The 27,253-nt window shown below is 39.5% G+C and overlaps 1 protein-coding gene across 5 annotated transcripts in view; it reads right to left on the bottom strand.

Annotated features, from left to right (window-relative positions):
- The window catches only part of CTDSPL2 (CTD small phosphatase like 2), a 72,173-nt gene that overhangs the window by 37,213 nt on the left and 7,707 nt on the right, over window positions 1-27,253 (bottom strand). For 2 of the 5 annotated variants that reach the window (XM_050967347.1, XM_050967350.1), the window contains one exon: window positions 3,267-3,476. In XM_050967347.1, coding sequence (XP_050823304.1) covers window positions 3,267-3,452 — 186 coding nt within the window. In that variant the 5' untranslated portion in view covers window positions 3,453-3,476. Of the gene's footprint in view, window positions 1-3,266; window positions 3,477-7,447; window positions 7,574-11,178; window positions 11,273-13,023; window positions 13,054-27,253 lie in introns of those variants that run through there. The other 3 variants (XM_050967351.1, XM_050967348.1, XM_050967349.1) reach the window with 3 other exon arrangements.

Genomic DNA, 27,253 nt, shown 5'->3' on the forward strand with positions numbered 1-27,253 from the left:
TTATTGAACATATTTTAGTTACTTTCATGTAAGTAAATAGCTTGAACTTTTTGGGGGGAGTTTAAAGACCCACCCCCACAAGCCATCACTGTGATGTCAGAGTGATGGACTATGACTCTGATGTCAGAATTAGTATATTTTAAAGTATATGTTGCTATACATTTACTGCCACAGATCCATACAATCTACCTAGCCATCTCTTAATTTACATTATAATATACAGGTAACGGAACTATTGTATAACATAACACACATACCACCTGAAAGAGTTCTGATGTTACCGTGGTAACCATAAGACTACTTTGTGTTGTCACGAGAGCTTTGCAGTACAGCCCAGCAATAGAACTCAATAGTATGCAATGTTAATGCCACTGGGACCACTAAAAGTGCTGTTCTGGACACTGAAGACAAGACAGACAACATATATGAAAAACATGGAATTTTATATTTAAAGGGAAGCTGTAAAGATAAAATTTAGGATGAATATTTAAAATTAAAAAAGGGATAGGGGGGATTTTACAAAACCTAAATCATCAGAAATCTTCCCATTTTATTTTTTTAATTCTAATGAAAACTGTTTTTGTTTGGACTTAACCATTTCCCTGAAGTGTTTTCAACCTAAAGTATTTTGCTTTGTGCTAGAGCAGGGGTCTCAAATACGTGGCCTGCGGAGTTATTTCCTGCGGCCCGCCACAGATGCCGACTCCCCTAGCAGCCAAGCTCCCCCTCCCCCACCCCCCTGCCAGCGCGCCCATCCCTGCTCCTCCACCTACCTCCCAGTGCTTCCTGCTGCCAAACCACTGTTTGGTGGCGTTTAGGACTTTCCAGGAGGGAGAGGGGAGGAGTGGGGAGGCAGCGTGCCCAAGGGAGGAGGCAGAGAAGAGACGGGCCAGGGATGGGGTTGAGCTGGGGCAGGGACTTTGGGGAAGGGGTTGGAATGGGGGTGGGGAAAGGAGTGGGAAGAGGAGGGCAGGGGGCAGAGCCTCATGGAAGGGGTGGAGTGGGAGTAAGGTCAGGAGCAGGGGGGGCTTTTGTATGTTTGTATGAAAAGGTTTCAGTAATGCGGCCCTTGTGATGATTTGAGTTTGAGATCCCTATGCTAGAGCATAGATGTCAAAAAGTGAAATCAATTTATTGCCTCAGTTTAGTGATATGCAAAATTTAAATAGTTTTAACAATACACAATTTTCCACAGGTAAAGAAAAATGTTAACATATAGATAATTTTTACAGTTCCTTTAAGTCAGTGCCTATATCCTGCTACAAGGGGTGCTGAACAAATTCCTAGGACACATTGAGTTGCATGGTATCTAAGAACATAAGAATAGCTATACTGGGTGAAACCAATGGTCCAATTAGTCCAGTATCCTGGCCAGTGCCAGATGCTTCATAGGGTATTGAAAGAACTGAATCATTTCAAGTGATCCATCTCCTGTGGGCTAGTCCCAGCTTCTGGCAGTTAGAGATTTAGGGACACCCAGACCACAACTAATAGTCACTGATGGAATAGCTCAGTGGTTTGAGCGTTGGCCTGCTAAACCCAGGGTTATGAGCTCAATCCTTGAGGGGGCCATTTAGGGATCTGGGGCAAAAACAATAGTTGGGGATTAGTCCCCCTTTGAGCAGGGGGTTGGACTAGATGAATTCCTGACGTTCCTTCCAACCCTGATATTCTATGATTCTATCCTCCAAGAATTTATGTAATTCTTTTTTGAACCCAGCTATACTTTTGGCCTTCACAATATCACCTGGAAACAAAGTTCCACAGTTTGACTGTGCATTGTATGAAGAAGTATTTCCTTACGTTTGTTTTAAACCTGCTGCTGATTAATTTCATTGGGTGACCCCTGGTTATTGTGTTATGTGAAAGGGTAAACAACACTTCCTTATTCATTTTCTCCACACTATTAACTTTATAGACCTCTAATATATCCCCACTTAGCCATCTCTTTTCTGAAACAGTCCCAGGTTTTTTAATCTTGCCTCATATGGAAGCTGTTCCATACCCCTACTCATTTTTATGCCCTTCCTGTGCCTTTTCCATTTCTAATGTATCTTTTCTGAGATGGGGCAACCAGAACTGCATGCAGTACACGAGGTGTAGGGGTACCATGGATTTATATAGTAGCATTATGATATTTTCTGTCTTACTAGCTCTCTTTTCTAATGGTTCCTAACACTCTTTTTGACTGCTGCTGTAGATGAGCAGATGCTTTCAGAGAACTATCCACAATGACTCCCAGATCTGTTTCTCAAGTGTTAACAGCTAATTTAAAACCATTTTATATGTATCGTAGGGATTATGTTTTCTAATGTGAATTACTTTGCACTTATCAACACTGAATTTCATCTGCCATTTTGTTGCCTAGTCACCCACCTGAGACAATTTTATTAGAATTTTTTAAACTTCACTGCATCTTTACATAGTATTTTAACTATAATGCAGAATTATAAAGCTGCCATTTTTAACACTTCACTTTAACATTAAAAAACCATTTTCTGATCTAAACTTCATTTATCTGCCATGTATTTCTCTGAAAGATTTTTGCATGCTTCTGGCATCCTGGATCTTGTTCTTCTTTTAATATCTACAATATTAAACTGGCAATATCAGAACTTATGACTGATAACATTGACTGAAGAAAGGTTTTATAAAATCAGACCATCTTTTTAAAAAAAAAAAAAAACAATTTTGAAAACTATTTCAAAGTGGCACTCACTCAGTAAAAGTAACGTACGGTATATAATCTTCCCCTAAGAATTTGCACTGAGCAAGTTTTAATATGAAAATCTGCGTGCTTCAGATCTGTGCCTAGATAGAGTTTGAAGAGATTCAGTAATTTAGCCCTGAAACGTCATGTCTAAGGTGCAATAAGTAGGTACAAAATTCACTGAGGCACACGGAAATTATACCTGATTACCCTATAGCTGAATTTGGCCTCTTGTATTTATAAGGCAACTTTTCTTATTTCGCCAATGGAACATCTGATACTAAGTTCTCAAACTTATGGGACTATCATAAACATCTGTAATTGTTTTATAGTCGGACAGTGTCAGCAACTTTGCAATTTAACTTCTATATCTGCATTCACACACAACTATTATGCGGCACTTTTTGTATTCTATTGTTTATAAAGCTGTTCTACCTCCATAGAACATGCATTTTACAAATTCTTATTCTTCTTAATACGGTACTTGATCAAATTTTAGAAAAAATGAATATGACTCAAAAAATTTTTAAAAAGCAACAAAACACTGAGCTCATACCTTGGGCGTGCTTCCTTTAATAAATTTTTTGATTGATGACAACAGACCGGTTTCATTCTTCTGTGGTTTTCCTCCTCCGACAGGTAAGCTCTCTTCTACCTCTGAATGTTTCCTCTTTGCCCTCAAAGCACGCTGGGTGTGAATTTGATTTGACTGCTGAGAAGCCTTCCGCGTTCTCAGCCTCATTTTTTATGTGTTCCACATGTAAAACTATAAAAGGAAAAACAAGAATACTAGGTTACTGAGGTACTGTATTAAGCCTGAAAGTATGAATCCCCCACAGTTATATATTTATAAACATTAGTCTGATGCACTGTGCTTAGTTTTTCACTCAATATGTATCTCCCTTAATTTAAATAATACTGCATTTTCGGGAAACAGAGCTAACTTGGTGTCACGCTTTGCACCGAGGTATAAATCATAGTAGAGACTGTGCATTAGATGTGTGTTAGGCTATCACAATTTACCAAAGAAATAGAAAGCTGATCTTCTGGACTACCATATCTGGAGTTATCATAAGAGACTGATATTTATGTCCTAAACATATTTACGACATAGGACTTAGTTATAAAATACCCATCACTTAGTGGTTGTTTTTTTTCCAGAAATTTATTTAGTGCTCATCTAACTCCAGTTGCTGAGTAGACAGATGAAATTACTTATAATACGTAGATGTTTAGGTACTGCAAAACAACAACTGCTCTGAGGATTTAGGAAAAGATACCAGTAGGGAAGTGGATGGTTCATGGTCACAGTGATATCATTCTGACCTTTTCACCCTTAGGCCACTTCAAATCCAACCAAAGTAAACAGTTACCAAAGTTACAGAAAAATGCTGGCAATTGGGTAGCCTCATTTCTATTCCTAGTAGAGAGATGATCATGTAACAGTATCATTACCTACATGCTTTTTAGTAGACTCAACAGAGAGCAAAGTGATAAATTGGCAGGGCCTTTCAAAAGAACAAGGTTGAACTGCATTAGAATGATTTGTGCTGCTGCTAGTTATGTTGTACTTTCTATAACTGTTGACAAATATTGGGCTTCATTTTCCACAGATGTCAATCTCGAGCTTTCATCCAGCACCAAATTTGCCAACTATTATATCAAAGAGTAAAAGGAGTTAAGATTTTTCAAAGATTGGAATAAATACTTAGTGTTCTCCAGAATTTAATGAAGGCCCACTGAAACGCTAACACAAATGTATAAAAGTTGACCATTTATAATCTTGTGTGTATCAAGCAACAGAAGCATTACAGCTCAGGGTCTAGGTTTTTGTGTCCTCATATTAATATTTACAATAAAATCACATTTAGTTGTAAAATAACGTATACAGAAAGGTTGAGGCAAAGAAATAATGAAAACATTCTATAAGACTTTAATCCACTTTATCTCTTCCCACCCATTCACTAAAACAGGAGGTTATTTATCTGTAACTGGAGGGTCTTCAAGACATGTGGTCCCTATCTATACTCCACTGTGGGTTACTCATGAGCACCATGAGGCCAGAGCTGGGGAATTCAAACGTAGCGTACTTTGATCTGCATACACGCTCTGACTCCAACTGAGAGGATAAAAAGCAGGGCAAATCAATCGCTTTTCCAGTTCCTTCTCTACCGTGAATCAGATAAGATCCAAAGCAGAGGGGAAAGAGGGTAGGTAGTGGAATACAGATACACATCTCAAAAGAACCTCCAGTTACAGGTAAGTAACCTCCTCCTCCTCTTTGAGTGATGGTCCCTATTGTATTCCACTGTGGGTGATTGACAAGCAGTACCTAAATAGGAGGAGAGTGCAAGGATGAGTACCGACATCCCAAAGGAGGCATCAACAAAAGAGTCTTGCAACAGGGCATAATCCCTTGCAAATGTGTGAATGGAACTCCATGAGGCCACTTTACAAACGTCCAGGAGGACTTTTGAGAGCGGACAGCAGGAGCACAATGCAGCCAGATATCCATTTGGAGATTCTCTGGGTGAAGATGGCATGCCCTGACTCCTTCTGCTACAGCAACAAACAGTCTCAGAGATTTCCTGATTGGTTGTGTTCTCTGCAGGTAAAAAAACAATGTTCATCGAACATCAAGGGAGTGGAGTCTTCATTCTTCTGCAGAAGAATGTGGTTTCAGGAAGAACACAGGAAAGTGAGTGGATTGGTTAAGGTGAAATTCCAAAACTATGTTAGGGATTAATTTGGGGTGTAGATGTAAAGAAACCTTATCCTTCTGGGATATTGTGTAGGGAGGTTCTGCCATCATTGCTCCAAGTTCACCAACCTTCTTGCTGATGTGATAGCTATGAGAAAGATGACTTTGATGGAAAGGAGGGACATGGAACAAGTAAATAAATAAATATATGGAGATATACCTATCTCATGGAACTTGAAGGGACGCTAAATGGTAATTGAGTCCAGCCCCCTGCCTTCACTAGGAGGACCAAGTACTGATTTTGCCCCAGATCCCTAAGTGGCCCCCTTAAGGACTGAACTCACAGCCCTAGGTTTAGCAGGCCAATGCTCAAACCACTGAGCTATTCCTCCCCCCTAAGTAGTAAAGGTTCAAAGGGGAGCCTTGTTAGCACTGAGAGAACGAGATTCAGATCCCCTTGAAGCACTTCTGAACAGGTGGGAAGGTTCTTATTGAAAACTTTTCCAGAATCTTATGGTCAGTGGGTGTGCAAAAACTGAGTAGCCTTGAGAAGGTGGATGGCATGCATGATCACCGCCAACTGGATTAGTAAGTGCTGATGGATAAACCTGATGTTTTCATGCATAGGATATAATCTAAGATGAGAGGAATACCCATAGTTTCTGTTAGAAGGCCTCTCTGTTATGTCCAAGGCGAAAAGCATTTCCATTTAGCTAGGTAACGTTTTCTAGAAGACTCCTTTCTACTACTGGAGAAAATGTCTCATACAGCTAAAGAGCAAGAACATTCTAAGGATCCTCCCCATCCAAACGTCAGACCCTGAGATGGAGCTGCCATAGATTGGGGTGTTTGATCTTGCTGTTCCACTAGGTAAGTAGCTCGGGGAACTCTGGAAGGATAATTGGTTGGCAGGATGACATGCTAGGAGGTTGAGAAATCAGAACTGTGAGCCAGAAGGGGGTGAGATCAGGATGATCCACTCTCTGTCCTGCTGGATCTTGCATATGATTCATGGCAGGGGCGGTAGCAGTGGGAATGCATAGTTGAAATGGTCTGACCAAGTAAAAAGTAGAGCATCGTCTTGGCAGTGATGATCTAGGGCTCCTCTGAAGCAATATATGGTGCATTTGCTGTTTGTTTGAGAAGCAAATAGACCCCTGGTTGGGGTTTCCCATAGAGTAAAAATGTTGCGGAATACTGCATCATGAAGCTCCCACTCATGGTCAAGTGCAAATTTCTGCTGAAGGAGTCTGCAAGCATATTCTGCTTTCCTGGAAGGCAGGCTGCTCATAGGGTGCTGAAGCACCAGTTCCAGGGGCTGACTGCTCTCCACTCAGGGAGGCAGACCTTGCTTCCCCATGCTTGTTGATGGAGAAGACAATTCTCGTCTGACACAAGGAAATGGTGAGCGCGGATGGAGAAAAAGACTTGCACACCTTCCATACTGTCCGTACTTCCAGGATATTGATGTGCATCCTGGCCTCTCGAGATATCCAAGCCCCTTGTGTTCTGCGGTTGTTCCTGTGCTCTCCCCAACCTAGTTGGGATGTGTCTGTAACCATGATCCTGTCTGGAGAGAAAGGGGACCCTCACACATACCTGATGATGAATTTGTCCACCATAACAGGGAGGACAGTACCTTGGCTGGAACTGTCACCAGGGGGTTCATGGAATGATGGCTTGGGGAGTATACTAACTATAGCCAAGTTTGAAGGCAACAACAGTGGAGACTTGAGAACAGGGTGATATAAGTGCACAGGCCATGTGACCTAGTAGGGACAGATGTGTTTTGACCAGTACCTGAGGGTTGTGTGTGATGTGAGCTATGATACTGTTCGTGGTCTGAAATCTGTCCATGAGCACATACACACCTGTGGTGACAGAATTTAGAGTTACTCTGATAAAGTCTAATCTAATGCTAAAACTACTGTTAAAAGAGCTAAAACTATAAACGATTAAGACTGATAACTATTTACTATTTGTAAGGTTCTTTTTTGTTTGTAGGTGAAGTTGATGCGGACACTAAGGATTCTGACCTGGACCATGTGGCGACGAGAAGGAACTGGAGAAGCGAACGGTCTGCCTTTCCCTTTACCCCTCCATCGGAGGCACGAGATGAGCCAGGCTCACATGTGGACCAACCATCACTACTTTCAAATTTCTAGCTCCAGGCTGATGCTGCACATGCATAACCCACAGTGGAATATAATAGGGACAATCACTTGAAAAAGAACATGAAATTCTTTAAAACTTTTTTACATTTAAAACCTTTTTACAGGTTCAAAATAACAGCATTTACTAATATAATTTGTGTCTTATCTTTTCTTCTTCATGATCTGAGACTGCTAAATACATTTTTTGTGTAATCTATAGCAGGGGCACTTTAACAGGGTAGTTCACCCCTTGAGTGAAATCAGGCCTAGTTCTCCTGTTTAAGTCCAAGTGTGTCCTCGTTTGAAAAAATGAGAAGGGTGGGGCTGCCTCAGGAGTTGTTATAAATAAAAGACAGACCAAAGCCAAAAGGGTGTTCAGAACCCTGAGTCGAGAGAGAGCTTAGAGGAAGAGCAGAGCTGGGTTGACAGCTTCAGGAAGGGGGACGTCCCTGAAGGAAGGGTTAGTGAGATGGCCTAGTTGAGTAGTGAAGTCAAATCAGGCTAGTGAAACCAGAAGGCAAGACAGCAGAATGGAGGAGGGGGAATTACCTACAAACTTCCCCAGGCTAGAGAGCCATGGCCAGAAAGGGCTAGAGAGAGTTGAAGGCTGAGAGCAGCAGATAGAGAGCTGAAGCCAAAGGGCCAAAGAGGGTTGCAGGCCAGGGAATGAAGGAGAGTTGAGCCCACTGATGTCTCCAGACAAAAGCTGGAATTGTATCTCAGCCTGGGTAACGTGGTCCCTGAAAGGTGGAGCTTGGCGAGGGATGCTCAAGCTGTACAAGAGAGCTGCACACTGTTGTGAAAGATGCTGGAGTTGTACTTGGATTGCTGATGAATGGCTAGGAACTGTTGAAAGTGATGTACTTTAGGATTGTGCTGGGGGTTCTGGACTACGGTTGTGGGACTTCTGTAATAAATTAACCCTGCAAAGGCCAATTTATATACTAAGCTGTACGGAGTTATTGGGAACCACTGAAGGGGAAACTGAGGCAGGCACACAGGGCATGCCACAACCTGACATAGAAGGGTAACCCAAGTAGAACCCCTCTTTATCACATATGGTGGGAAAATGTGGACAGGAGATCAGCCCCTGAAAAGCAGTGACATCAGAAGAGGGAAAACGAAGCGAGAGCTGCTTGCAGAGCTACCCTTAAATCATTAGGGAGTGCATTGGAGGTGGGCGTCCTGACAGCCACCTAGAACCCCAGTTAGGTGCTTATGTACAAATCTAAAGGAAATGTATTCTATAAAATGGAAGAAATTGACAAATATTTACTGGTAGTTTGGGCCAAAGATACTTTAACATCTATATTATATAATTTAATATTAAAAATATGTAAGTTCATGATGATTTTGTTTTTATTTACTCATTGTGGGATAAAAGGGGCTTTAAAGGCTCAAATCATAAATTAAACTCATGTTGTAGGTTATAGGCAATGGAAGTAATGACACCTATAGTCAATGTCGTCCAATATTTTCCATTATATGTCCCTGTTTTCGGTTGTTTATAACTTTGCCAAACTTAAACTGTTTTGGCTGAAATCTTCCATGCCCCCTGTCTGCCTCAGGCTGAATTTTTTGGAAAAGTTTCAACTAAAATGGTTTTGCTGTGTCAAAAAATGAGGTTAGGGGAAAATATGCTGTTTTGTTACGTTAAAAAAAATAATATGACAATTGTTTCAGTGAGAAGCTACAGTGCCTCCATGCTTTGAAACATAGACTTGAAATTTGGCAGATGGGTTGCCCTGCTCTCAGGAATATATTTTTTGCCATCCTGATGAAAATTTGCCCAAGTTACAAGCCTCTGAAAAAGTGCAGTTTGCAAATGTTCAGCAGAGATTTGTTAGAGTAAATTTTCTAAAGGCTATGTCTGCATTGTGCATGTTCCATTCACTCACAGCCAGTGTTCCCTCTAATTTTTCCCACCCATGTGCGGAATGATTTTTGTTATGTGCACCAATATGGAGGTGATGTGTGACACATCACCTCTATATTGGTGCACATAACAAAATTCATGTGCTTGGGGAAGGGCCGAGGGGTTCGAGCATGGGAGGGAACTCAGGACTGGGGCAGAGGACTGGGGTGCAGGGGTGTGAGGGCTCCAGCTGGGGATGAGGGCAGGGGATGAGGGGTTTAGGGTGCAGGAGGGTGCTCCGGAGCTATGGCAGAGAGAGAAGACTCCCCCCAGCAGCACCTGGGCTGGGGGAGAGAGTTGCCTCTCAGTGCCGCGGCACCTCCGGGGCTAGGGATGCAGGATAGGCGCCCCTTTCCCAGCAGGTCCGGGCCGGGGCTGGGTTCAGTCCAGGGAAGGGGTGCCCCAGCCATGCCTGGGGCCGGGCTGGACTGTTCCGGCTGGGGCCAAGCCAGGTCAGCCCCCCTCTGATCTGGGGTCAATTCTGTCACAGACTTCCTCTGTGATCATTGGTACATTACCATTTTTCTGTTTCTCAGCTCTCCTTTTTGAAAAGGGAGATAAATATTAGTCTTCCTCACAGGGATGTTACAAAAATAAATTCACCAGTGTTTATGAGACAATCACACTAAGGTGATGGGAGGTCATAAGTACATAAACTGATCAATCTAAAGAAAGTGAAATTTCCAATGACATATTCCATGAACTGTAGCTCTTATACTTTAGGAATAGTTTTCATCAGATCATTCAAACATTCATTATTTCCTGATTATATTATAAAAAATTATACTCAAGTAGATTTTTTTTAATCCAGTCCAAAAGATAAACAAACAAACAAACAACCAAACAGCACAAGAACACAAGAGAACCTCACTAATTCAAATTTTTGACTAATTCACATGCATCCGATGAAGTGGGTATTCACCCACGAAAGCTCATGCTCCAATACGTCTGTTAGCTTATAAGGTGTCACAGGACTTTTTGCTATTTTTGACTGAGACACCTATCAACTACTGAATACTACAATTAGGTATTAAGTGAATGAACAATATAATAAGGCATGGTTTAATATATCCCAAAAGTTAAATACAATTGTTATAATAAATGAACACATTTTATTTATGCTTCATAAAGTCCTAGCAAAACTATTGCAGTATATTTAGTGTAATAACAACCCTTAATAATATGACAGTTCTACAGCAATCTTCTAATAAAATTCTGATGAGAAACAGAGAAAGACTATGAGGAGTCCGGTGGCACCTTAAAGACTAACAAATTTATTTGCGCATAAGCTTTATTTGGGCATAAGACTGACATTTCAGGGATCTGAATGAGCAAAGTTCTACTATAACAGGCAAATGTGCATGTATATGTTTATACAAATACCTGCAAAATTCAGATACCAGAAAGAATATTTAATTACAAGAAATATTATTTATATAAACATAGAACTTGTTAAAGGAAATCTCATAAAATGTACTATAACTACAAGTTATGTAACCTGTTTCAAAAACGGAACAAGAGTTAAGAAATCAAAATATGAACTGAGTTAATGTTTCCGAATGGTGTATATATATTTATCCTGTTAAGGTACTGTTCAACTCATCCGTACATTAATGCCAAAGAGTTCTTTGGCTTACTTCACATCCTGGGTATCAAGCCTCAAGTTATAAATATCCCTAATGGACTTAGCAACAGTTACCTATAATCCTCTCGATGACAGAAGTCTGCTTTCCTAATGCTCAATGCAGGCAGCAGTGTGCTGCTTTTACTTGTATTACTTCTTGCGTGATTTTCTAAACCATGCACAAAAGAAAATGACTTACTAGATTGTGTATAAATACTTTAGGCTAAATATGCATATGAATTTCCTTGCTCACACACATACTATTCAGATAGTGACTATAGTATTCTATTCAATTAAGAGCCTGACCAATATATTATGTAACTGAAAATTTCACTTAACCACATTCTGCTAAGACAAGACTTGTTTGTATCTTTACAATGTTTGTTCAATAGAGGATGCATAAAAACTTATATATTTGTACTGCATTTGGGGGTTTAGTAGAAAAACATAATTAGAACAAACAAATTCCTTTGCATAGAATCTCTTTCAAGAACAGATAGCTTGCCAATCTGGAACTCCCACCTTATAAAATAACATCATTTACATAACATCATGAAAAGCTGATAAAGAACTTGAAGACTAATAAATACATTAACCGTGGGTATGCCCAACACTAAAAGATTAAAGTCATTGGTGTCTCCGTATTTTATTTATGTAACATAAAAATTCTGAGAAATATCCTGCCTCCCTTCTTTCCTTATCCAAATCTTAAAAATCAAACAATAACAAAGTAGGCATATGATGAAAGGTTGGAGACAAACTATGAATTCACAATATTCTGAAATTCATTCTTTAAAGAAAAGGAATGGGTAGAATGAGATGATAACCAGGGTGGATAAAAATCAATGATTATTAAAAAAATCTTTTTATTGTGTTATTTAATTTATAATAAAATTGTAAACCTGTTTAAAATGAATAAAAACAAGGATGCAGGGGGTGAGATCTACTAATATTAAAAATTTGAGGGACAGCCTAAGGAACTTAGGAAACTGTCTCATTTTCAAGAGAGTCAGGCAAGCAGGAATTTAAGCTCCAGTCACTTTTACTTAGGCATATTTGAAAATTTTCCCAGGTTGACCTGAAATAATCAGTTTAACTAACTGATTACAATGTGAAACATACTTTTATAGAAGTTTATGTATACAAAACATTGTTTTGTTAATAAAAATAAATCTTATTTGCTGTTGTGTGTTTAATTCCAAGCATCATCCTAATGCATCTTGACACAAATCATGAGCAAGAAGTTAATTAACTAGTAAATAAGCAATACATCTTTCAGCATTTGCAACACACTAAAAATGGAAAACTAATAAGAATTTGAAAATATTAATCTATATAATTGCTTAAATAAATGTATATATATAGTTTACCATCCCAAGTAGCAAAAAGAGTTACCAAATCTAGTGTAAAGGCTCTGTAAATCAACATGTTTTAATGGTTTAATCAATCAATAGGAATTCATCTGTATTTAAAAAATAACTGTAGTACAAATGGAAAAATTTATTAAAATTATTTAAATCAATGTTTTCCACTTGGTGATTTAAATCGGCTTGATTCGTACAAATCCACCCTGATTATAACTGCAACCTTGATTTGGCAATATGTAACAGAGGGGAAAATAAGTAATAAAGCAACAGTTAAAATCAAGAAGTTTAAAGAGCTTCTCTCTATTCCCTCAAGTTCTTACATACTGAGTTAAGCTTCACTACCTTTTAAATATTATCTCTGTTCTACAGCTTAGATAGTGTGTGTGTACTGGAAAGAGCTTCCTTTGTATGACTAGCATTTCTAAATAAAGAGCATATTTCTGCACAATTTTCAATCAGGGATGAATTTTTCTTAATTTTTTTCATCATTGATGTTGGAGCAGGATCTAATTTTCTATGAAATCACTAAAAGCAGATTTAGGTGTGCACATACCGTTAATTTAAAGCTCTAAAGACTGCTTGAGGAAGATGCCACCCAAACTGGAAAGTTGGAAGACAGAAGAGTTAGATGGTAAAACAGCAAGAACTATGCTACACATGATAATGCTGACTAACAGTAAATTATGCTTGATAAGATGGAAGTGACCAGTAATGTTGGACTGCCATCACTCAAAAGCCTATATATTCCAAGAATAAGTACGGTATATGCTGTAGAAGATTAATAGCAACATTGCAGAAACTGAAATTAAAGTCATTGCTGGTGTGTGGTTTAAATGAATGGCAGGAGCAAATAAATACTAAGCAATGTATGTGAAAAAGTTTGGAGTTGTTATTCATTTGTTTGTTTTTTTTCCTATTGTAGTGTCTAAGCTGGCCCACAAACTCCCGCTGGGATAGGGGCCAGACCACTTGGCGCACCGCGGCACTGCGTTGGGGGCCGGACCACGCAGCTCGGCCTTGCCCTGGCGCTCCGGCCGGGGTGCTGGGTCAGGGGCCGACCATGCGGCTTAGCCCCGCTCTAGCTGGAGGCCGCTCCGGCTGGAAGCCGCTCCGGCGCTCCAGCCAAGGTGCAGGCTGGGGGCCACACCACGCGGCTTGGCCCTGCTCCGGCACTCCAGCCAGGGCACAGGATCGGGGCCACACCACGTGGCTCCTAGAAATTGCGAAATGGCCCTGTTCCAGCTCCTACGTGCTCCAATGACCCCCTGCAGTGCTCCAATGGGAGCTGCAGGGGTGGTGCTTGCGGACGGGGCAGCGTGCAGAGCTGCCTCACTGCGCCTCCAGGTAGGAGCTGGAGAAGGGAGATGCCACTGCTTCCGGGAGCCATTTGAGGTAAGTGCCACTCGGAGCCTGCAGCCCTAAGCCTCTTCTCATGCCCCTACTATGATCCCCCTCCCGCCCTATAAAACCCCTCAGTTCCAGCCCAGAGCACCCTCCTACACCCCAAACTCCTTATCCCCAGCCCCACCCCAGTGCCTGCACCCCTAACCAAAGCCCTCACTCCCTCCCGCACCCCAACCCCAATTTTGTGAGCATTCATGGCCCACCATACAATTTCTATTCCCGCATGTGGCCCTCAGGCCAAAAAGTTTGCCCACCCCAATCTAAGCATTCTCCAGGCAGATTAGATATGTAGACCCAAGTGCATTTCAAAAAATCTCGTTCTTGTCCCTGCTCTGACTAAGGAGATTCTGCTTGGCTGATGTCTGGAAGAGGCTCTTCCCGGCCAGTGATGACTTTTTGTAGTGGAGTGGAACATCCTTTGTTTAGGGTAAAGGGTTGGAATGGAAGAAGAAAGGAATCTTTATACTTTACTCACCTGTGCTCAGATCTTAGAGTGGTAGACTGACATTTTCCCATATTTCCCCATCCATGCATCTCAAACAATGTTCTCAAAGAGAAGAAGGTAACTCAGTCTCCACAATCTCTCTACTAAGACTATTCATAAAGATGTCAATTACTGCCAGTTATGATGTGGACACTTATCTGTGATCAACTCACTTCACATAGAGCAGTGAACTGTTCCAATAACTTTCTGTTACTATTAACTTAGTCTAGATTTGAACCAGTGACCTTAGAAGTGACAAGCTCAATATTCCATTAACGATCACCTCAGCTAAACAGATCTCATTGATAAGAAACTTTGTCAATGTTACTTTTAAATAATTTGGGACAGACAAACAATAACACAAAAGCCAGATTCAGAGAGACAGAAATTTAATTAGAGTAAAAGTTATCTTTCAATTCCTTTTAGATGAATCATCCAGGTCAGATCACATCAGCAAGTTTCATTGCTGTGAGGCGACCCAAGTTTTAGAAATTAAAAACTTGAAGACTTACTCCTTGGACTGCTGAAGTACTCATAACTATCATATATCAACTCCACACTTGTCACAATAACTTTCTGCCTTCTTTAGAAAGGTTGTATCTTTGACTAGGAATGAAGACGGTTTGTTTATAATTGGCAACTGTTCACAGATTCTACATTCAGATTATTCTTCTTATATAAAAATCATACACTTCCATGCATTCACTGGCCCTTGCTTTGCCTACTTATGTAGTTTTGTTTTGATTATGGTGCAAAGTTGGAGTTACAAATTTCTTCATTAATAATGCATGATCTCCCAGCCTAGATAGCCCAAAAATGAAATGTTGTTCTTATTTTATTTTTCCATATAAAAGTCTTCTCCCTGTAACAAATGATGCACACTCACCTTGATCTCCTTGATCGATCGGTCCTTCAGAACTTGTACAGATTGCACCCATCACAACACATCTTCCATTCTTCTCGTATCCTGGCCTTCCTTCTCCATGTGCAGCTATGTCTTTTCATGATAAAATCTTCCCATCTCTTTGGAGGTCGTCCAAGTGTTTGTTTCAGTTCCCGGGAGTACCACTCGGCAACAGCTGCAGTCCATCGATCGTCAGTAAGCCTCGCTATATGTCTGGCCCATCACATTTTACTAAGCCTGTTCTCAACAATGATGTCCTGCACTCCACTCTGCTGTCTGATCACTTCATTGGGGACTTGGTCGTGAACTGAAATTCCCAGAATTCTTCTATCCATCGCCCTCTCCGTGACAGACAGTTGCTGCTCCTCTATCTTCATCAGCACTCATGTTTCGCTGCCATACAACATTGCTGGCAGTACTGTTGAGTTGAAGAGGCTGGTGCGTGTTGCCTTGTTGATTTTTCTTTGAGGATATCCTTGATAGGATTGAATGCACACCAACCTGCTTTCTTTTTTCTTGAGAGTTCACCTTCCTGATCGTGGTGTATGTTAATTTCTTGGCCCAAACAGACATATTGCTCAACTTCTTCTATTTGCTCCCCCCGATTGTTATTTGGACTTTTGGCAAGGTATCAGACCACATAAATTTAATTTTGGAGCAGTTAATTTTCAGTCCGGGGTGGATGCTTTTTGTGTTGACTTCTTGCAGCATTTTCTGTAGTTTGATAGTATTTGATAGTATGATGCACACTAAAATGATAAAAAGTAAGTCTTTGTATTTTGAGTCAGACTGCTCCCCAATGGAGACAAGTTGAGGATGAATCTATCTTAAAATAGTTAACATATCTCAAAATTGGCTGACAGTCTCATGTAGCAGAAAAAACATATAATTTACAGTCTTATGTAGGCTGTGAGACCATATGTTATTAATGAAGAAATTGCACCTCCAATTTCTGCACCATAAACAAAACAAAACTACATAGGCAAAGCAATGGCCAGTGTATGGAAATGTATGATTTAGGACAGAAGAATAATCTAAAGGTAGGATGTCTGAACAGTGGCGGATCTTTCTGAAAGTCAAAGGTTCTGGATTAGATGATCAGAATGCTCTATTTTAAATGAGTGGATTATAAATTCCACTAAAACCTGCACTATTCCTGTTGTGTTTCTGGAATGAACCATCTTTAGACACATTAGATACTCTAAACATTTAATCCATGCTGCTAGGTATATAGAGGCCTATTTTTGGAAGTCTTGTTACAATCCTGGTATAGACAGGTTGCTAAACACTTCCTGAACATATCTCACAGGCTGCCATGGAAAACTGTGACCTCACATAATAATTCTGTCAGTACTTCTGAACTGTTCATATCCTCATGCACGTAAGTTTAAATAAAAAAGCTCAGAAACACAGGAAATTCTAGAGGTTCTTCTTGTCAACAGCTATGGTTGTTCATAGGTTGTTTTTTTAAATAAGCCAATATCAACTTCCACTCTGTGCAGTAATATATAATGTTGTCCTTGACATATTTCAAAAGCAATATCAAAGCAAAACAAAAACTTAGCATTATAAGGTTCTGCAGATTCTAAGGACTTATGGTTGGGTACCACCAACACGTTACTGAATTTCTTCTGTAGAATATGTATATGACACCTGAACTCTCTAGAGTAGCTGCATTAGAGGAAGCAGTCCAAGCTATAAAATATAGAAAAAGCACTGATTTATCATCTCCTGTGATAGTCTTAAAGTCAATGACATCTTAGAATCAAGAACATCTTGAAGATATGTATGGATCTCCATAAACAACTCTCTTTCCTAAAGAAGAGGTGTGAGAAAGTCTTAAAGGCAAGCTCAGATATGCCAGTTGTACTTGGAAAACACAAAGTTTATTTAAAGATGTCGGGAAGATAAACTGTGTTATGGTGAGATGACTGTGGAATAGCCCTCCCTATATTTGTGGTGGAAAGGTCATACACATTGCAATACTGGGGCAAATAAGAGAGCCTTGTCTGCTTGAGTTTCATCAGAAAAAAAAAATTTTTTTTTTACTTCCATTTACCTTGATCTTCCCACAGCATTAAAGACACAGTCGCATATTACATATGACTTTGTCATGTGTGTTATCTATCTTTTAGAAAGCTTATGACAAAATATATGAAGGACCTTGGCTCCAACAGCATCATACCCTCTTCTTGTAGAATGAGTCTCCTTTAGGGTAAATAAAGAACAATTTCATTGTTTCCCTTCAGAAACACCTGAACTTTAGGTTTGGGTAAAAAAAGAAAGAGAGAATTAGGTTCCTCCAAAATCCTGAAAAAAACAATTGAGCATTAAAAAACGCCTTTTGCCATAGCACAATTGGATTGGCAGTATATAAACCCTTACAAAGGAAAATTTTATCCAGTCTGTAGGAAGAGAAGAAGGGCACAATGTATCCAAACTCCTGTTACTACTACTTCATACTCTTCTTTGATTATCTCCAATAGTACAATGAAATTTGACATTGGTGAGGTCTCATCTGGAGTACTGTGTCCAGTTTTGGGCCCCACACTACAAGAAGGACGTGGAAAAATTGGAAGGAGTCGAGCAGAGGGCAACAAAAATGATTAGGGGGCTGGAGCACATGATTTATGAGGTGAGGCTGAGGGAACTGGGATTGTTTAGTCTGTAAAAGAGAAGAATGAGGGGGGATTTGATAGCTGCTTTCAACTACCTGAAAGGGGGTTCCAAAGAGGATGGATCTAGACTGCTCTCAGTGGTACCAGATGACAGAACAAGGAGTAATGGTCTCAAGCTGCAGTGGGGGAGGTCTAGGTTGGATATTAGGAAAAACTTTTTCACTAGGAGGGTGGTGAAGCACTGGAATGGGTTACCTAGGGAGGTGGTGGAATCTCCTTCCTTAGAGGTTTTTAAGGTCAGGCTTGACAAAGCCCTGGCTGGGATGATTTAGTTTGGAATTGGTCCTGCTTTGAGCAGTGGGTTGGACTAGATGACCTCCTGAGGTTCCTTCCAACCCTGATATTCTATGATTCTATGAAATAGTTCCCTAATTATTCTATAGCTGCAAACACAAAAACATAAATTACATAATCTTTTGAGGTAAGAAGAATTTTTAAGTGTGAGAGTATTGAGAAAATGCACATCATTAACATCCTTGAAATAACAAGTTATAGAACATCAGTAACACACACACATGTACCTTCATTTTTATTCTATTGCCTTGCTGCAAAAAAAAAATATTACCACCACAAATATTTTAAACTAATTTTAATTATTTTCTTCCTCCATTTGGGACTATTCAGAATGTTTCTTCTGTACTCAAATTTTCTGCTAAAGTAAATGAAGTCAATCAACCTCACTGTGAAAAACCCCCAAGATGCTACCACATTCAAATTTTCTTATTTTATGGATAAAATTTGACAGTCTTTTTCAATATCAATATGACATCATATATTTAATATTTGTATACATTTCCAACACATATTTATGAGGATATAAATCTATTCTTCCTCTGATCAAATTTGGTCTATTTTTTATTTCTCACTGAAGAGCTGCATTATTGTCACTTTCATACAGGGACATCCAAAGTGACTTGCTAATATATGTGTGCACACAAAAAATTATGTTAATGGATCAGTAAGGATGCCCAGTTAGAAATTGTAAAAAGTATTTTTTCTCCAAGAGTTAAGGTTCTAATAGCTATTAACTTTTTAGTGCTTCTTATACTGTTTATTTTAATATATATTTTGACATGACAGTAAAACACTGAAGAGACATGGAGAACTCCAAATCTAGTCGGTTTCAGATAAGGTATCTGCATGAGTCGCCCAGTCAATTTTTGTGATTTAGGAAATTTATTTTCCTATTTTGTTAAATGTTTTTTCCTCCCCATGGTTGTGGGGGAACAATCAAAACTGATTGACTATGTGGGGGAACAGACTGTAGCTGTAAGATGTGTCTGGATGCTGCTAAAAGTATAAATATTAAATAATGATTAAATGAATTCTCACAAAGATTTCTCAAGTGCACTAAGAAAAAATGAAAAAAAATAACGATTCTCTAGACTAAATTCTGTCTTCAGATACATCAGTATGATCCCACTACTCTCAGATTCGCATAAGCTGCACTTAAATTAATTCCATCTAATTGGCTCAGTTTATTCTACCAATGATGACTCTGCCATGTTAACACGTGTAAAATGTAGTGATGTATTTTTGCACTATAAAAGTAACTCAAAGGTGTAACTCAAGGTGACTCAAAATATAGAGGAATCAGATCTGTTGAGGAAGAAGATGCCATTTTTATGTTGTCATTTTTCAGGGAACAACTACTCTTTAAACAACAAAAAACATCACAAGTTGCCATTGCTTTCTGTGCCCAAGTTTAAAAAGTTCCTCAGAAAGGAAGTGCTAGAGAACTATTAAATGTTACTATTATTAATTCTATACAACACAGACACATTCTCAAGAGCTAAAAATGTAAACAAACTGGTATTTTAGTGTGATGTGTAGCTTGTGGAATTTTTTAGTTAACATTTTAGGATAGACCTGCAAGACTAAGGGCTTGTCTACACTGGCACTTTAAAGCACTGTAACTTTCTCACTCTGGTGTGGAAACCCCCCACTCCCCAAGTGCTACAGGTATCAGCACTGTAACATGCCAGTACAGACAGTACACCAGCGCTAGGAACCTGGCTCCCAGTTCTGGTACCTATGCCCCTCATGGAGATGGGTTTTTTTTTAGAGTACTGGGAGAGCTCTCTCTCAGCCCTATGCTGTGACTACACAAGCCATATTAAAGCGCTGCAACAGCAGCGCTTTAACGTTGCCAGTGTATTCAAGCCCTAAAAGATGCAAACAGTACTTGTGAATTTATGTGGTTCTTGGATTTTTCAAATCCTTCACTGTTGTGGAGACAGGCCCCACCCCTGGACGGGGGAAGAGATGGAATGCCGTGCTTCTCTCATCAGCAACCACTCCAGCTGTTACTACTGGGGGATTTCTGCACCAAAAAATTAAAAATTCTGCACACATTTTAATATTCTGCATATTTGGTCAAAATAACACAATATAATCACACTGGTTTCAATTATTAATTAGGTAATTTATTTAAACTACAATACAATGGATGAAGAATGGGAGAGGGGAGCATTGAAGGAAATCCCCCAGTCCCCTTGCCTAATAGTAATGTAGCTAAGTTTGACCTTTTATTTCTAGTTAGTAGTCAACAAATATATGCATTCATATGCACAGTGTTACATCATAGGCAACTGAAGAACAAGTGAGGGCTGGGGAATCAAACTCACAATTTATATTGGCTACTGACCATCTCCAGAAAGATCAGTAGCGAACAGTTCATAGAGTACATTCCAATGAGAATTTTTTTCAGTCCAAAAATGTAGATCAGTTCTAATCACTAAAGCACCATAAGCATTTATAAAGCCATACTGTCCTTTATACCACTCTGGCCATGTAAAGGAGCTTTAAAACTTTTACACCTGTTTTATACTCCTGGGAGAATTCACAAAGACAATGGGAACAATTCACTAAGCAGGCAGGTTGCGACATTCTGCTCTGCCTGAGGGGACAGCCTGTGCCACACCTACCTCCTTAGACACACTCCGAAGGCCTGCCCCTCCATGCTGAGCATGGCGCAATAATGAGAAAGAAGGACAGAGTGTCTCTCTCTCTCTCATGCACGACTGTCCACCCCTTCATACACCCCTAGTGATGATTTACATCTCTATTGGCTGCTCCGGGCACCCAAACCAACCTGCCTGTGCTGTCAGGAAGGGGTGCATGGCAGCTCTTGCAGCTTCCTTTTGCTCCCCCATCATAAGTCATTTTTCTGCAGCAAAGCAAAGAAATCTGCGGGGAACATGAATTCTAGGCATCCACAGTGATGCACAATTCTCCCCGGAGTAAGCAGCTGTTTAAAGAATAATGATGCCGGGCTCCAAAGGGATTCTAGTCTAGTCCTCCTTGACTATAAGGATGATTGCAGTGATGGAGTGATTTATATAAAAGTAAGAGATACAACTGTTTGAGGGAATCCTCTGGATTCTAATAAGGTAGTGAATAATCCTTATCTTCCTTTCCTTTCACCCATAACAAAAAATAACCTTTATCATCTCATATTTTCAAGTTTCATCCAATTCATTATTTTTCATCCTTATACACGGTTGTATACAATATACTGATGCATATATATTCATATGGCAGTACAAAATTGTAGAGGTAAAAGCGACCTGCAAGGATCAAAAATGGACTTGGATTCTTTATTGTTTATGACATTTAAAGGAGACCTTGCTGTTAGACTTGTGGGTTTCGTGGGGGGTTTCTGTGGGGGGAAGGATGAACTAGGAAGGTTTTCTGAGTTTTATATTAGAAATTCAGGTCTTCTCTAACATAGGAGACTTTATGGCAATTAGAAAGCTAGAGAAATTGTGACATCATAAGAAACAAGAGACCAAGAAGTGAGCATATAAGACAGGAAAGGATAGTCAGATTGTTTAATATGCCAGATTTTTTTGTTCATTTTTGTTAACTATTAACTTCACTACCTAACAAATACTTGGAACAAAAGGTAGTCATCACCTCTGCCTCTTCAATTAAGGCATGAGAGCTCACAATAAACATCTCTGGGAATTCTAAAAAAGCTCACCAGCAAAACTAGGCAAGATCATTCTTGAAATTCCTAATATTTCTCATGTAAATAAGAGGAACACTTCCTTTCGCCCAAACACCTCTTTCAGGCTCTTCTTCACTATACATCATGACTGAAGGAAAAAAAAAAAAGCATAAGGTATCTTCTATACAGGGCCACTCAGGAAAATGAATCCAAATGATATTAAAAGTGTGAATTTAAATTTAAAGTAGATGAACTGCTTTAAACCTCTCTGTAGATACTCTTATCCAGAATTAAAGTGGCCTTAATTCAGTTTAACTTAATTCAGTTGAATTAATTCTGAATATGAGTATACACACAGGGATTTAGTGTGGTCTAACTACCACTTTGAAAGTTAATTCAGATTAATTTTACTGAGGCTATGCCTGAATTGCCCTGCAGTTCAGACCACTGCAGGTGTGAATAACAAAACGCATCAACGTGTTTAATGTTTTAATGTGAACTAGGAACCTTTTAGTTTGTGCACGCAGTGTCCAGACAGGGGAGTTACCATGCAGTACTTGGGTGCACACTGCTGTTGACACACCCATAGTCTGAACTGCAGGGCAGCACAGACAAGCCCTGCATGTAGGACAAACCCATGTACACAAGTCCATAAGTGTTAAATCAGTTTTGAAGAATGTTAAACATCAGTTTTTAGCTTCTTTAGGTCCTGTATACAGTGGGCTTGGAACCAAAGTTGGAAATAATGCTTGAATAAAGTCCAACACAACTGACTTCTAACATTTTAGTTGGCTAATGTGGACAAGTTAAGAAGGATGATTTTTTTAAAAAGTGCATTCTAGCCTAGGTACAGTTTGTTTTAAACATTTAACACAATTTGTCACAATTCAGAGTTACTGACAAAAAAACATGTCAAGAAGCCATTTTAACTGTACCATGTCTTAACGCTTTCTCCAACCTCTGTTCCTGGCCATAAGACTCTCTTGTGGTGTAAGTGTTACAAATGTGGACCCTCTTTAGCAAAACAGTTACCCACCAACAGCAAGCTCAGAAATCCCAATTATTTATAAAAAACAACACTCTTATTTTCAAATACTTATAATTGATAACAAGTAGGCAGAGTAGCTGATGGCATCAAAGACAACAATGGTAGAACACTCCAAAAAACAAGTTCTTAAAAGTCAGAGATTGAGGGAAAACAGATTGAAAAATGCATTAATCAATTCTGCAGAGCTTTGATTGAGACCTCATGCGCATTTTGAATATCAAATTAAGATGTCACTAATTCAGATGGAGTGTTCCAGACAGATACTGTAGTTTTTAATTTGTACTCTGAATCTGAAAATAGGAAAAATACCATTTCAGTTGTTCTACTTTGTGTTAAAGAAACATGACGCTGGGTGCAGAATTATCAAAATCTTTTCCTACAACCTCCCAACTATTATTATTTCATTTTTAGTGTGGGAATTTCACAGAATGATCAAATCATCATGTGGAATAGTGCTTTCCTGATTAAAAGCAGCCACAGAAGCATGAGGCCAACTGGTTTTATACTATCCACACACCTTTTCTGCATACAAAAGTTGTACTACTTCAGCGGTTCTCAAATTTCATTGCACCGCGAACCCCTTCTGCCAACAAAAATTACTACACGATCCCAAGAAGGGGGACCAAAGCCTGAACCTAAGCCCAAGCTGTGCTGCCCCAGCAGCAGTGGATGGAGGGTGGGAGACCGAAACCAAAGTCTGAGGGCTTCATCCCCGAATGCAGGGACTGTAACCTGAGCCCTGCCATTCAGGGCTGAAGCCGAAGTTTGAGCCCCACCACCCAGGGCTGAAGCTTTCAGGCTTAGGCTTCAGTTCCGGGCAGTGTGGATCAGGCTTTAGCTTCAGCCCTCGGCCTGAGCAAGTCTAAGGCTAGCCCTGGTGACTCCATTAAAACCAACTTTGGGATCCCAACCCACATTTTGAGAACCACTGTACTAATTTAACAACACTGGTATAGTTAAAACTGCACAACTGACTACAGCATAGATGCTGTTATACCAGTATAAAAGTGATTATACTGCTATAGCTATCTATACAGCAAGATGAATAATCTATATCAGTATAACTGTGTCCTTACTAGGGGTTGTACAGTATAATTATTTTGGTAAAAAATAATCACACCCCTAATTGAAATAGTTATGCCAGTATAAAATGTGTGTGTAGTTGAGGCCAGTTTCAAATTACCCCTACCACTGGAAAAGTGTGCATATGCAGGAGCACACTTTGTCACAACTCCATCTCTAATGTTGCTGCCACTTGAAACAAAAAGAAGAAGAAAGAAATATATGGAGAGAGAGGCTGCAAGAGCACTCCATTTGGAATAGCTTTTTAACTTCTAAAAGTAGGGAATCATCTATGACAGACCTCTATTTCCTGATCTCAAGCCACTTTACAGTTTGAAACTCTACTTCATGCACTGGTCCAGGACACATTTATATTGGTTATTAATCTTTGAAGTTGAACATTATGGTATGTTTTTTTAAAACCTAAGTACAGTACATCCACTGAATTTCCCTATCAAGCAGAAATACCTCCTCATAACTCCAACAGTTTGGATAGCAGAATACCCCTAAACTCAAGTAACTTTTTGACACTTGTTTAAAACAAAGGAATCATATTTGCCACTTTAAAATTCCCAGAAGTTTCTTCCAAATTTACTGATCTTTTAAGAATGTCCACTAAAAATGTCAAGGTTCAAATAACTTCCTGGCTCACTTCCTTTAAAAATCATGGGCCCTGTCTTGATGGGCAAACAGGGTGTTTTTCAATCATGTTAAACTAAACCAGTTTTTAAAAGTCTAATTGTTTTGTTTTGATTAGAGTTTTAAAAGGTGTTAACGAGACTGAGTTAGGTAATTCAATCTAATGTTACATCTTTAAATCTACTCTAGACAAGGTCTGTAAATACATTTAACTTTTTAATAGCTATTTCTGTTATCTATATATTACCTACTGTAACTTCCTGTCTGCTGTTTCCAGAAAACTGACTTATGGCCTCAGGCAGTCCTAATTCTTTTCCTCACAGAAGCTATGTAACTCTTTCACAACTATGCTTTTTTAATTATTCTGATAGAAGCTCTCATTTTCAAAATGTATAAATAAAGTGTGTGCCTATACATACACACACTACAGCATGTGCACATTGCTCCAAACAGCCAGAATACCACAGTTTGGGCTGGTCCTTTAAAAGAGATGGGCCCAGCCCCTCAGGTGATAGATCTGGGCTTGAGCCAGTGGTTAGGTCAGGTGACCAGGCACCTCATTATAGCCCAAGGGCAGTCCTTCCTATAAAAAGCCTCCTGCCCTCTCAGTGGTGAGGAGACCAAGGGCTAGAAAAGTTGAACAGAGCTGTCATCTAGTGCACTGAGATATATGGGTAAAGAGGAGAGAGAACTGGAAGGAATCCAGACGGGAGCTGAGGAAGAAGCTCTCCCTACCAAGCAGCAGGAAAGCTGGAGCTACTTGAAGGGAGGGGCAGGAGCAAAACCCTTCAGATGGAATGAAGGGGCAAAACAGCTTACTAAACCAAGAGAAGAAGGCTGGGATATGCTAGTTTTAACTGTGCTTCACATTAGTAAATCAGATTACCAAGAAGAGAATACTTCAAAACCACCAGCAGTAGCAGGTTATGGAAGGAGATCACTTCTGCTGCCTTCAGTGTTTGAACAATAGGTGAGGTAAGAATATATTACACAGATTAATTTGTCATTAAACAAATTTAGGACAGATTTTAAGAAATATTCAGCACCTGCAGCTATCATATAGTTCTATTTTAGACAAGAATTTACAAATATGATATTAGACTGAGTAACCTACCTCAATCTAGCTAATGATTTCTGAACTCAGTTTAAGTCTAAGCAACTGAATTTTAGCAAATAGTTGTCAAAGCTTTAACTTGGTCAGCATAGCTCACACTAGGAACAACTGCTTAGCCCTAATCTGACATAGGTAACTAAATAATATTACACTTTTAAAGTCTTGTCTTTTAGGCCTAATTTTGGCCTTGTGTACTTGCCTGCCTTTCTCTACTTGCATATTCCAAAAGTCCAAATGTGTTGTAGATCACCAGCTTGATCACTTGACAACTTCACACCCACACAGAAAAGCAATAAATATTGGAGCCTACCTATGAAGTAAAGGCAATCCTAAATTTATTTAGAAATTCCTATCATTCTTTTTTAAATTAATTTTAAACACTAGTTTTTGGGATGAGATGTTAACAGCAGCATGCATCTGGGAGCATCAAATTCTGCAAAGTGAAACTCACTGTTGACTTGAAAACTGTGGTGGTGGTTTTTTGTTTAATTTTTTTTAAATGAGGTGAAGGCTCCTTTAATCATGGGAGAGGCATCTCACTAAATTTTTTACCTGATTAAACTACATGAAGGCAAAACAAGTATTGCAAATTCAAAACTGAACCAAAAAAAGAAACAAAACCCTTATGCTTGTACCAATATTTCCTCACCTATGTTCCACCTGATTATGGAGATGCCTGGTAACAACTCCACAGTTAGTACACACAGTAAAGTGGGCTTAAAATGAGGCATAAATTCCTGTTTACCTAAAAGTAGGTGGAAGAGCAGTGTGAAATTTCACAAAGAATTAATTTTTATGCTTTCTTTGTATCTTTTGTTTGATTTCTCAAACTTTTAATAGGAAGTCTGAATGTGAGCTCTGGAAGAAATTTTCTATGGCAGTCCTACTTTTTCCATAGTTGACCAACACTGTCTGTCTACACAAAACTTGGGCCAGGTCTACACTCCTACATCAGAGCAACCTATGTAGGTGTCTCAGGAGTGTGAAAGTCACACCCTGAGTGACATAGTTAAATTGACCTAACCCCAGGTATAGACTGCCCTAGGTTAATGGACTATTTCTTCCATTGACCTAGCTACTGCCTCTCAGGGAGGTGGATTAACTAAGTCAATTGGAGAACCTTTCCTGTTGCTCTCATAAGTGTCTACACTTAAGTGCTACAGCTGGGCTACTGTAGCATTTCACATGTAGACAAGCCCTTAGACAGTGGATCCTGCTTAGATCTGCCACAACATTGGGGGGTGGGGTGTTAAGCATTGTATTTAATGTTAGTTTTAGCAAGCTTTATTAATCAGGGCTAGGTTCTCATAAAACCAGCTCTGTCAGGAGCTACACTCATTCAATTTTCCCTTACAATAAAAGGAATCACATGCAGCAGCTGGTAGTGAGAATATTCTTCAGCATCAGCTATACTTCTGCATCACAGAGGTTTGTCCATAGATGTTAGTGCTTTATAAACTACGATAAATCATTTTAAAAATCAGGGCACAGAGGTAGT

Source organism: Gopherus flavomarginatus, chromosome 9 (assembly GCF_025201925.1).
Source record: "Gopherus flavomarginatus isolate rGopFla2 chromosome 9, rGopFla2.mat.asm, whole genome shotgun sequence".
Classification (NCBI taxonomy): domain Eukaryota; kingdom Metazoa; phylum Chordata; order Testudines; family Testudinidae; genus Gopherus; species Gopherus flavomarginatus.